Source organism: Hevea brasiliensis, chromosome 17, assembly GCF_030052815.1.
Source record: "Hevea brasiliensis isolate MT/VB/25A 57/8 chromosome 17, ASM3005281v1, whole genome shotgun sequence".
NCBI lineage: Eukaryota > Viridiplantae > Streptophyta > Magnoliopsida > Malpighiales > Euphorbiaceae > Hevea > Hevea brasiliensis.
This window is the reverse complement of record NC_079509.1, coordinates 12668626-12682241: the sequence shown is the minus strand read 5'-3', so window position 1 is coordinate 12682241 and position 13616 is coordinate 12668626. Positions and strand designations below refer to the sequence as shown.

Sequence of the window (13616 nt, the reverse complement as noted above, 5' to 3'; positions counted from 1 at the left end):
AAATATTCGTTATTTAAAGTGATTTTATATAAATAATTAATTATATATTTATAAATTTTTATATATTTATTTTAAGTAAATAAAATTTAAATATTTTATAAAATTATTATATCTTTAAAATCTAAATTATTTATGAAAATATTTTTATATAAATTATTAATTAAAATTTATAAAATTAAATGATTTAAGATTTTTTTTATAATAAAAATCAAATTTAAGATAAATTTAGACAATTAAAAAAATAAATTTTAATAGAATTTATAATAAATTTAAGTATTGAGAATATCAATTATATTCAATTCAGATATTATTTTCTTGAACCCCTTATACATTATTTGATTTTGAAGACTTATATTAATTAAAAAATTTAAATTTTATTAGATATTTATTTCCTAAATTTTAATAGCCAAGATCGAGTTCTCACAAATATAATCTCTCTTCGATATATATATATATATATATATATATATATATATATATATATATATATATATATATATATATATATATATAATTTTTTTTTCTTTTTTTCTTTTACAAATGAGTATTAAATTATTGGTGAGTATATTAACTGTCTGTATGTATTTTGCGTGATTTTGACTTGTCGCGAGGAGAGTGGCGCAGTAGGTGACATCGGGGCCTATTATTATAGCCACACTTGCTATATAATCATCAAATGATAAACAATTTGGCACCCACTCCCACTGTGTTCTTTCTTCTGCAACTTTCAATCAAGCCCATGTTCAAATACTTGAGTTTGATCTCTACCCACTTCAAATGGGCATTGAATTTATTGATTCCGAATCCTCTCTTCCAAGACCATCACCTTTGCAAGCCAAAAGATTTTGGTGATGAAGAGCTAAGCACAAGGCAGTGCTACTATAAGTGCGACCCAAGTAGTGAAGCCATAGAATGTGCAGTTTGTCTAAGCAAGATTGAACATGGAGAAGAGATTAGAGAATCAAGAAGATGTAGCCATATCTTTCATAAAGTTTGCTTGGATAGATGGATAGCTCATGGTCACATGACTTGCCCTCTCTGCAGGGGCTCGCTTGCTCCACGTAGGGCAATCTCTGAGCTTGGAGTTCAAGTTTTGGTGTTCAAGTTTTCTTCTTTCATGGCGTCTGATGATCGTGATACTTGGTGGCTTAGATAGATTCACTTGTCATCGTAATCATTATTATCCAAATTAATTATACTATATTAAATTCAATGCATAACTTCCATCTCTCATTGCGGAAATGCCCCCTTTTCAATTTAAACTCGAATTTTCATCTTTTTTTTAATGATAGATTGAATATATATTTTTACTTTTGAATTTTACTAAAAAATTATTGTGACACTCTAAATTTTTAAAATATCTCATGATATACCTCAACTCTTATGAACTTTCCATAATGCACCTCAACTTCTGTAAGAGTGAAATTAAGATAACCTTCAATATACTGATATGGCAATTTGCTGACTATGATTCGAAGAGTATTTATTTTAATTTCATTTTTACAAATGTTAAAGTGTATCATGAGACATTTATAAGAAATGAAATGTGTCATGAGATATTTTAAAAGTTCAAGGTGCCACTAGGGATGGTAACGGGTCGAGTTTTTGCGGGTACCCGATCCGACAGAACCCTAATAGGGCGGGTTTGAGTAGTATATAATCGGATTTGAGACCGGTTCGGGTTTGAAATTTAATACGCATGAGGAGTTCGAATCGGGTTTGAATTTTATATGTTGGTATACGTTACTCGAATCTGTATACATAAATATTTAATTAAATATAAAATATATATTTTTTTAATACTATTTATAAATTTTTATATATTTTATTTTATATAAAAAAAAATTAAAATATTTTATGAAATTTTTAAAATTTTAAAATATAAATTATTAATAAAAATAATTTTTTATATAAATTATTAATTAAATATATAAAATTAAACGGATTCGGGTATTTTTCAGGTAATAGCAATCGGGTTTGGGACAGGTTCGGATAATTGAGAATAAATTTTAATCGGTTTGGGACGGGTTTGAGTTTTGAGAATATTAATTGGGTTTCGGGTTTGGATTCGGGTATGATAATTTTTGCGGGTACCCTATCCATTGCCATCCCTAGATGCCACGATATTTTTTTAGTAAAATTTAAAGTGAAAATATGTATTTAACTTTTATAATAAATAAATAAATTCATTAGAAATATATATATATATATATATAATAAAAATAATAATTAATTAATAATCATGGAAGGATTGCTTAAACCATGTTTATCACATTATTATCATGTTGATTTGATGGGTGAAAATTTTTCATCCATTTTCTTGTCGATTGGTATGAATTTTTTGACATATTCTTGAATTTCTTCCCACGCTAAAGAAATTTATATACATAATATCCACATGAAATCAAGAATCTGGTAGCTAAGATTTGCAGCCTAAAAGATGTTACATCACCATCATTTCTTTAGACTTTATATATATATGTTTGATTGCTTTTATCATCATAACTACTACTTTATTAGAATTATTTACTTATAGTTATTGATACCATTATATCATCATGGTCCTTGCTCTTCATGCATGTATATATGAACCATGAAACTACTCGGTGACGACTTGTTCACCTAAAAATTTCAAGTCTGAATTTAATCTAGAAGTACCTTTTCAGGATGTGGCACACCAGTCCACATATCTGGAGCTAATTTAGCTTTTGGGTAAGTAATTATCCCTGCATTAGACTACATGAACATTCTACATGTATATTTTAAGCAAATGATCAACACAATCCTTCATCAAATGGCCCTGTACATTAACTTTCCCTAACTCAGCATGTCTAGCGGATAGCAGTAAGGCCAAAGCAGAGGTTGAAACCTTAATTTAATATGCACACCAACAACAAGAGCAGCACAACCACCACCACAAAACCCAACCCCCCCCCCCCCCCCCCTCCCCCACCAAACTAAACACAATTAGGATTTAGAGAGAAATAAGTTTCAGTTCACCAAGCAAATTGATTTTTTAATAAAAAATACATAGATACCATTATTTTTTCAATTTAATTATATAAAATTTTGTTATATTTCTTCTCCATTCAGAATCCAATTTTGAGGAAATTAATGCGTTTTTTTTAAGAAAAGTCTAGCCTAAAGCATTGAAGAAAATCTCTATCAATTAAAGAATAAATTTAAATCATTCTCATAGAAAAAATAAGGAAAAGGGGAAGGCTCAAGAACACTGATGAATTTTATTTGGTGTTGGTACATAGCATTGAAGAAGAGGAAAAATGAATGTCTTTATCCAATCAACAATACATTCATTTTATGACAATATAATAACTTTACATGAAAGAGGACTTATTAGGTTCCCTGAAGCACTAAAAGATGGTGTATTTTGCAATCTTATATATGGAATTTTTTAAGTTATAAAGATAAATTTACATTTATATATATGTAGGGCAAAACAGACAAAATCTAAGCTTACTCCCATTTGCTCATGATATGTTGAGTATGCTTGAAATCATAGGTCAGCAACAAGCTTCCATCCATTCTCTTCAATGCAAATCTCTCAACCAAAACATAGCAACCAAATCTCCTCCAACCTCCCCTGCCTCCAAATTCCTCCACTCTCTTCACCCTCACTTGCCTCTCCTTTGCACCAATCCACCCAAACCTCTCTTGCTCCCACTTCATTCTCTCAACAACTGCTAAACTTAAGCCCACTATAGCTTCTCCTCCCACATCATCAGGGCTCCTAAACCACATCACCCCATCAATTACATTCTTCTCACTTTGCAGCATAGCTTCTTTTCCAGCAACTGCAACTACTTCGGTTTCAACAGTAACATCCACAGTCACAGCATTACCTTCATTATAGTTACTTTCACAAGCAAAAATTTGTTGCCATTGTTGCTCCAGTGTCATCTCATAATATCTTGAATTATCCATCTGATCTTTGAGTGCTCCATCTCTGATAAACATGAAAGGGCAGTACCACCGTCCTACTACCACAGGTGGAGGGCTTCTATATGATAATGGAAAGTTGAAGTCTGGAAGGCGGGCACGGACAGTCTTGTCAAGTCCCGGTGCTTCTTTTAACTCGAGTTCGCGTGGTGGTGAAGAGGCATATACTCCCCAATCTTTTCTCCTCAAGAAATTTGGAGGGAACCCATCCGAAGGGACGGATTTGGCAACAAAACCACCCCATTTTCTATGTCGAATTTCGAATTTCTGATATATGTCCTGAGGATCCAAAGATAGTGGTTCTAAATCAGAAATACAGCTGCAGAAACAGTATGTCTTCATGTCCTCCTCCTTCGAGTTTCTGTAAGCTGCCCTGAAATTTAATAAAGTCAAGGTTTGGTTAATTGGTTATCATAAGCATGTCTATAACTAGAACATGAGAAAAAAAAAATCTTGCTAGAAAGGAAGAAGAACATACCCTTTGTGCCTCCCTTTTCTCTCTATGCAGTAGTATTGATTGGACAATAGTGGTAGATTAAGAACAGGAATAAAGAGAACGCGATTTATATAAACTTGTTGATGCTTTCCAGTTTGTCTTGTGTAATGAACTTTTAAATTCTTATTTTGAGGGAAGGGCAGGTTCCTTACCAGATTGCTCTTGCACAATCCAAAACAGCAAGTGGGTTGATAAGCTTCTTCATCCTGGATTACCAGGATACCAGAATTTGGACCCTCAGGAGGAGGTAATGAAAGAGCTGAAGGATCTCTCTGATACATTGAAAGAGGCCTTGTCACATACATCTTAAATTCCTTTTTCTGTGATGTCTAAAATGAGTATTGAATCAAAATAGATTGAGCAACCCTGGAAATATTGAACTCAATAAGTTGTAGAACTAGAGATTTGAGATTGGAATGCTAAGTCAACCTCCGGAAGATCGTATATATTCCTAAGTCAAATTTCTAGGAAGTTCCAATGCAATTTCTCCATCTATTATTGTATTCACCTAATGCCTTATTTGCTAGGAAGTTTCTGAACTTCTAGCTTGAAAAACAAGAAAAAGAGTACACCTTCCCCAGGTAAGATACTTTAACAATAAGGAATATCTTAAAATTTATATGCAAGTGTAAAATTACAACCCATTGAATATATTTCTATGACTTTGGTCAAACTTTTAGATAATGTAAAATAATTCTACTTAGATTTAGTCAGGAATTCTATTTCTATGGTAATTGTGGCAGTGGAAGCCCGCAGGAAATACCACTTGTCATAAGATTTCTTGAAGGAGAAATTTTAGAATACGATGAATACAATCATTATATGTGTAATAATTTTATTGTAGTTGTTAATCATGATAAATATTATATGAGTCAAAATTTAATCATATTGACTATTTTTTTTCCTCATCTGAAGGGCATGGAGGAGATCCTGTTAAGCATTCCATGTCTAATTCCTTGTGCCATGAAGTGCATAGACAAGATAAATCAATTTTTACCATTGGGGTGTCTACGTGGGAACAATTTTCTTAATCTATGAAAATAGTTCTTTTTTTCTTTTTGCTAAATTAAATGGTTTATAAGTTATGATATGAGCCCAATATTACCGAATTATATCTCCCTTATGTGCATTACAAATCCCATTTTAGTTAACCTGGGAAATGGTATCCACAGAGAGCCAGAGACTGATCAAAATAAGCTAACCAATCCTCGCTCCTATTGCTGTCACGATAGACACTTGAACTATCCAATCTCTAACAATCAAATCCTTTATACTCTTTTCCAAGCTAGAACAAGAATTAATAGTAGGGAACTCCTTGGCAAGCAAAGAAACCACGGCCAAGCTATCGGTTTCAACCAACACCTCAAACCTTTTCTCCCAAGCCAGTTGCAATCCAAGAAAACCGCTCCAGAACAGCTGCCAAGATTAGTTGCGAATCCGCCTACCCAGGCCATGAATTCACATTCGCAAATAGAAATGTTTTCCATTTTTCAGGATGGTGATATTTGCAGTCACACATGTAATATATTTATCAACAAAATTAGTAACATGATAAATTTGAGAGGATATTAATATATGTATGCATAAGGCTACCCTTATTGATTTGGTTAAAAATAATTTATTCACATTCAAAGAAAGAAAATTCATCGCCTTCTTGTTTATTGTCCAAATAATTTAATCAATCAACCCTCCAGGATGGCATGCTTTAAGCCCTGAACATATAAATTTTGTTTTGAGCCTCGTATTTAATTGGTTAAATTGTGACTGAATAGTGCCAACCCCTAATTTCTTGCCTTATTGTTCCCTTAATCTTGAAGTGAAAATCATGTAAACAACTCATGCCTGTTGGTCACTTTTGTTTTTGTTTTTAACTTGATCAAAATAACTACAGAAAAGCAGAGCGGAAGTGACCAAATTAATACGCATGGAAAGACCAAAATAAAAAAGCACAGAATAAGACAGGTCTAAGCTACATGGGCTTGGCCACAAGGTCTTCATCTTTCTTCCCTGCATTTGGATTGTGCCTGAAAATCCATCTCCAACTCTTGAAACTTTTCCTGCTCCTTTTGATTCCTCTGTCACTAACTGTGATCCTACATGAACCTCCATTAGTGAACAGTCCATCTCCCACGAGTGTCCCAAAAGGGCCTCCACATTGATCCTGTGGCAGAAAATCACTGCCTCTCATGCTACCAAAAGCAGAGTTTGAATCTGACAAAGCACCACCCATCTTGACAGAAGATAAATCTGCCTTGGACTCTGATGGGAAATCAAACTTCAGGTCAATGAAGCCTGAATCATCCATAGTAGTAAAGTTGCCTTCTTTAAGTGAAAATACACGTCTAGTATTTGCTCCGCTACTAAAACCAGGATCAAGCTTTTCGGGATCTAAAACACTAGCATCTTTCTTTTCACCATCGAAGCCGCTTTTTCTTGGTTCTGCTTCACTGAACCCACTTTTTCTATCAGGATCAAAGAGTAGACCACCATTGACACCAGAATTCCTAGCGGCTGAAATGGAACTCCTAGCGGCTGAAATGGAACTCCTAGCAGCTGAAATAGAACTCCTGGCACCAGAAAAGGTTCCATCTTCAGAACCAAAAAAGCCACCTCCTCTGAAACTGCATAGAGACCTGGACCTGGATACACCCATGTAATCAACAACCCAGAGATCACTTTTTTCTTCGAAACCACCAACACTGCTTCTCTCACAAGCCTTTTCCCTTTTCTTGCCAAACAACTTGCCAATCCGCCAAAACCCACCTTTCCTCTTGATCTCAACACAGCTACTACTGCTTCTCTTAAGCAAGATTATTTCATCTGCTTTCTCTCCACTAGTTTTGGGCTTAGAATTAGAATGGGAAAAAATATCAGTTTTTTTATCGTTTTCTATCAAGAACGAAATGCGACCAACACTGCCTACCTCAACAGTGCAGGAATTGCGATTGGAAGAGATCTCGGAGCAAGAGCAAGAAGAGAGCCTTTGCTCTCCACAATCAGAACAGACCAGCTTGACTAAACGATCTTTGAGACAATAAGCACATATACCAACTGAAGAAGATGATGGGTGTTTCTTGCATGGAAGATCAGATGATGAAGTGCTGTCATCTTGGAACAAGTCATTGCTGTATATCTCCACAGCTTTGCCTCTCTCTTTCATAGCTTCCCAAAACTTCAAGAAAAGAAAAGAAAAGATTACTACTTGGGTTTTGAAGACCAGATTCTCAAAGAAATAAGATGCAGAAGGATCCAATTAAATAGCTAAGCAATGAACATAAACGATCAAATGTTGTTTTCAGAAAACCGAAAAAAAAGAGGCAGCGGCAGCGTGGAGAAAGCAGAGTTTAACTTAAAGAGCTAGAGAAAGAAATGAACGAGAGGACGAAAAGGTGAGAACTTTTGGATTTCAAGTAAGCCAAGGTACAATGACACTTTGGACTTTGGAGTGATAGATAGACAGTCATAGTAGAGAGAGGCGTTGCCTTTACGCTTTTCTTACAGAGGAATAGTGTTCAAGTGGAGAACTAGAAGCCACCCCCAAATAATTATAAACTAAAAAGGAAAGAGCGATGAAGCAAAGCACTAGTTCCTGCTGCAAGGTATAATTGTGTAGGTTAGTGAATGCAACAGCAATTTGAGTAAAGCTGGAGAAAATTATACAGCACCGCCTGATTTCAATTAGCATCTGACCTGAAATGGCAATTCAATCAAAATTTTAAAACATATTATTTAACAGACAAGTTTTAGATGCACCAAGATGTATAAATCAACCAATCAGAAATTAATTTTCAATTTATTTATCACTTATTATTAACGTACTAAAAATATCGACATCACTTTTATTTTCTTTTAACTTTTTAATTTATTTTTATTATATATTTAAATTTTTCTCGCTCTCAAATAAAAATATCATATTATTAAAACATAAATCATAATTGAATTCTTTATTTTATATTTATTAACATTATTAATGCATAATAATTATTTTGTATATAATGCAAATATATATTAAATAATTGTTTATATCTATAATTAGGAAACTAAAGACACTAATATATAACTCTTAACATATTTCAAAAATTAATTTATAATTTACTTTTATTTTTACTTGTCTTTATGTGTATATTAACACAATCCATTAATTTAAAAAAAATACCAAAAAGAAACAATTAAATTGGTTAAAAAAAATCTACTGTCTTCATTTTCTTTTTTCTCAGAGGTATACATACGCACATAGGTAATTTAATGACAAGATATTTTTTAATAAAATTATGAAAATTTTATTAAGATATTTTAATCCATTTAAATCACTTACACATGCTATTCATAACCGATGTGAGATTTCGAAGGAGCAGCCCTTTTACACGGGAAATCGCGTGTATCCAATTCATGTATAAGGAATAACTCACACACACAAAAAAATATATACACACGCACAAATGATTCAATAACATAACACGTCTCTTAATAAAATCATAACAATTTTACTTAAGCATATATTAAAAATTCTCCTTCTCCATCAATCATATATTTTCAGTGTTTTTGCTTAATTATTGTTTATTTTTCTTATTATTGGAAATTACATTGGAATCTTGACCCCACTCTTTGTAAACCAAAGTCCATGCATTATTTGCATGGGAATCATTGATGATAAATTGGTTAATCCAAATTCATCTCAAGAAGGAGGTGACATTATTTGCCACGCGTTTATTTGTGGTTGGCTAGACGTCCAGCTCAGATGATGATTTGCAAGCAAGGTGGCAACTCTGTCCTACATAAATTCTGTCAATGTGCATGCAATGCATCCATCAATGTGTTTGTTGGTGTTGGTGTGCAATTAGTCAAACTTTTCAAAGATTTTTAACTTTTAAGTATTGACTAAAGTACATGAATTTGCTTCTCAAATCCCAATTGTTAGGTCTCTCTTTTTAATTACATTGCTATGTTTATTAAAGTACCGTTCAGAATTAATAATTCTTAATCATTTATTTCAATTGATTGCCATTTTATTTTTTTAATTAATAAATATAAATTATATATAAAAATAAATAAATAAGACCTTAACTATAAAGAAAATTATTACGATGTTTCTGAATTTCGTGTGCTTGTATTCTACCAAAGACAAATTTTTTTTTGCGATAGACTGAAAAGTGACGCGTCCAATACGATGTCGTGTTTAGGTAGATCTTGGGCACGTGTCCCACCGTCAAATCCACTGCGTGGTCCCATCCCAAAAGTCCGAGGATTGACTTAGGGGAAAAAATTTAGGGGTAGGCTGCATCAGGAATCATGTTGATGAGAGGTTTGATTAGTAGAATTTTGAAGGCATGCAGTAATGCAATGGAGACCCCCAGAGTCTGAAACAAGCAGTAGGATGATGTTTACATGTGTCAAATCCTATCTTTAATTCCATACGACCTTTAACGTGTCGTGCTGGACTTTCCAACTCTCCCTTCAATCCTTTTTCCTTCATCGTATCCAAAATTATGGGACCCATTCATCAATCTTAATCACCATCCGTTTACCGGCTCTCCTTGGCATTACCATTTAATCATTTGATCAAACAATGCTCCTCTTCTCCCTTTTAAACAAAATGGTTGAATTTTTTTTTTAGTGTAAAGATAATTTTTATTTATAATTTATAATAAATTTATACTCATAGTTATTAAATCCGATTTAAAATTTGACCCAATAGATGATTGAGTTGACAAATCATTAATTCAATCAATAAATTAACAGTTAAATCAATAAATTATTAAAAATTAATTAAATTTTACAATTACTAATATAATTAAATAAATTTAATCAACTAAATTTTATTTTTAAATGGATATTTCAACATTTATGAAGTTGTATTTACATATATGTTAATAATATTTTTAAATTTTATATAAAAATGTTAATCATATTTAAATTTTAAATATTTTTTATTTTCAAAATTTATAATTAATATAAAAATAAAAATAATTTTATAAATATCTGTCTTGTTAATATTTATGAAATATTAACTGCACAATAAAAACAAAAAAAAAACATATCATTTAAAAAAAACTGTATCCTATAAATAAAAAACATAATAACTAAATAATTTCTTGTTCATTTACTAAATTTAAGTATAAATTTTTAAGTATTAAGATGTGAATATTATTGATATTTTGAAAAATATTGACTTCAAAAAATTTAAATTAACCGAGTCAATAAGTCATTAAGTCAACAATTCATCAGTTTAAAATCATAATTTTTTTGATTCGACTCCTTATTCAGTTTAATGAGAGGATAAACCTAATTTTTTATCCAAGTCACTAATTCATCATATCAACCCACTAAATCAGTTCGGATTTTATAACAATACTTATATTTTAAAGTTAAAATATCAAAATAAAAATGTTTTTCATATTATTAATAACAATAATTTAATTTATTCTAAAATTATGATATTTTTCTCACCATGAAATATAATTTGATGACATTGCATTTTTTTTATTAAAAATTCTCACCATCATTGATGTCATAGTATTTTAAAATTTAAATTTATATGATATAATAAATATAATTTAAAAAATTATATCGAATTACAATATTTCAATAAACATATCACTAACCCATGTCTTAGGAATTAAAATACTTCACATATATGTGTGTGTGAAAAGGAAAAGGAATTCCTATTAAAAGGAGACAACTCTCACCATGAGAGATATAACAAAATGAAAATTCAAAAAAAAAATATTAAAAAAATATAAAGGAAAATAAAAAGTCCAAAAAAGTTTTATTTTAAATTTTTTATATAGAATTAAAAAAAAAAAAAGAATTAAAAGGGAAGCATAAAAAAGGGAGAAGCATGCATTGTCCTTCCCTGGGCTGGGGCTAGAGAAAGAAAGAAACATAATGGTTGAGAATGCACGCGCCCCACGCATGCACAATCCCTTAGCATCATTGAGGCACATAAACAAGTGTTTTTAAGGAATGTTTTTTGTCTAATTTAATCCTTCTTGCTATGCTCTTAATCATTATGATGTTCCATTTCTCTTTATTCACTAATTATTTTTGTTGTTTACTAATTCATCACTATATGTCTCAATTTATTTAATTTTTATCTGCTTTATTATGTATATATTTTAATAAAAATATTTAATTCTATAATAATTATTATTATTATTATAAAATAAAACTAATTAATTATATTAAACACACCCTTAAGCCATTCTTGCTCTTAAGCCGCTAAACAACCAACATTCTTTTTTGGAACTTTTTTTATTTATTTATTTGTTATGCTCAATCATCATTCCTATCAATCTTTACATTTTTTATTGTAATTTGAAATAAATCAGTTTAGCAAAATTTAAAGCTTAATCCTTTTTTTTTCTATAATTTGTTTAATATTGTTATTATAATTTATGAAAATTAATGGATATCTTATAATAGAATATGTTGTTCCACGTTAATTTGAAATGAGCTATTTAAATTATATATAAAAATTGGGTAAATGTCCTTTCATTGAGCTAATTTTTTGAGTGAAATTAAACCTGATTTATTTTCTCAATATAGTATAAAAAATGAGACGTTAAAATGTTTATGCTATATATAAGACTTGAATAAATTTTTTCTCAACTTTTATGATGGATTTAGATCGGTCTATTTTTTTAACATAGAATATTTTCTCTAAAATGTGTTGATCATTTAGTGCAATTTTTTTTAATATAAAATAGCTTGATGTCCAACATATCATCAAGCTCAAATTTTTTTTTAAGTACAATGTGCAATTTTAAATATAATGATGATTATAATTAAAATTAATTTGAAAGTAAAGTATATTTATAAAGCATGATAAAAATACAATTTAATAATATGTAATTTAACTTAATTAAGACCTATTAATATTAAGGTTACTACTAAATCAAATCTTCATTAACACACACATATATATATATATATAGTGTTTTTGCATGGCTAAAGAAACAATTTAAACCTTAATTTTCTTTTTGTTAATTATAGTTTTGTAATTTGAGAAAGCACTGATTATTTTGCATATCTTATCCTTATAGACAAACCCCACTTTCCTTTTGGTGTAAGCCATTATTATTGTTAACATTTCCATTAAGTTTGCTGTCTATATGGGAAAATGATACTTCATTTGTAACTTTGGAATGAAGCTCATATTTGGAGCAAAATAATTGTTCCAGCCAAAGATTATCATTAGTTGTGGTTTTTGTAGAATCAAGATTGTGGAATTTTTTTATTCAGAGAGAGTGCAGATGATTATCGATAATATTTATATTATAAAGTCTATGCATTGTGTTCAGTGTTATCTCTATTAAAATGATGACTTTAGTTAATTTATTTAACATAGATTATAATATAAAGATAAATATTCAATATATCCATGCAGTTTTGTTACTATATTAAGTTTCAATATTATAAAGATATTCAAATATGCATATATTAAAGTTAATTTAACAATAATACAATGAGATTAGTCCAATTATTATGTTTAAATTTTCATTAAAAATATTCAAAAAGTAATAATTTTGAATGCATCAATGAGAATATATTATTAAAATTATAATTAATTTTAATTTATATATATATATAAAGTGAAATTAAAAAGGAGAAAAATAATAGTGGAGAGGGAAAGCTGCTGTGTCCCACCAGAGGAGGGCCTGATGAGCCGCTGAAAAACCTTATTTTTCAGGAAATTCAAAGACGGCCACTTTTGGCTCTTGGTCTGCCAAGCCGCGTTCACAACACTTGCATTCAAATGTACCTAAATTTCGCTTTTTTGTTTTTTATTTTTTTTATTTCAAAGTCCAATTAAGCTTGAAAGATATTAAAAAATTATAAAAATAAATAAAATAAGAACAGAAAATAGTAAATAAATAATTTTTTTTTAGTGGAAAACTGTTTTGTAAAAAAGTATTATAATGTAGCATCGCATCACATGGCCTGCTCTCGCAATTAGACCTCCAAAAAAAAAATTTTTTTTTTTCAGGAAACTGATTTCGAATGAAAATTCATACATTTTCTAGTCGGTATTTTAGGTACTTCTATGATTTCCTGACTCTGTACAAAAAATTGGGCCATCCACATCGCAAGATCCACAAAATTATTGGGCTCATTAGCCCAGAACGAAGCCCATAGGCCCTATCTCATATCCATCCGCAAGTCT

General features: G+C 30.4%; 3 protein-coding genes across 3 annotated transcripts; 1 reads left to right on the top strand and 2 right to left on the bottom strand.

Annotated features, from left to right (window-relative positions):
- Positions 1-661: 661 nt before the first annotated feature.
- LOC110643206 (probable E3 ubiquitin-protein ligase RHA1A) lies at positions 662-1213 on the top strand. The gene has a single exon (XM_021795528.2). The coding sequence runs from the start codon at positions 677-679 to the stop codon at positions 1154-1156; it is 480 nt and encodes a 159-aa protein (XP_021651220.2). The 5' UTR covers positions 662-676; the 3' UTR covers positions 1157-1213.
- Positions 1214-3220: 2007 nt separating this feature from the next.
- On the bottom strand, positions 3221-5029 carry LOC110638238 (uncharacterized). Its single transcript, XM_021788764.2, has 2 exons — positions 4436-5029; positions 3221-4330 (listed from the first exon to the last, which is right to left on the bottom strand). The coding sequence occupies exons 1-2, from the start codon at positions 4756-4758 to the stop codon at positions 3475-3477; spliced, it is 1179 nt and encodes a 392-aa protein (XP_021644456.1). The 5' UTR covers positions 4759-5029; the 3' UTR covers positions 3221-3474.
- A 1209-nt stretch (positions 5030-6238) lies between these two features.
- Positions 6239-8001, bottom strand: LOC110638497 (uncharacterized). Its single transcript, XM_021789111.2, has 2 exons — positions 7377-8001; positions 6239-7298 (listed from the first exon to the last, which is right to left on the bottom strand). The coding sequence occupies exons 1-2, from the start codon at positions 7611-7613 to the stop codon at positions 6423-6425; spliced, it is 1113 nt and encodes a 370-aa protein (XP_021644803.2). The 5' UTR covers positions 7614-8001; the 3' UTR covers positions 6239-6422.
- Positions 8002-13616: the final 5615 nt, after the last annotated feature.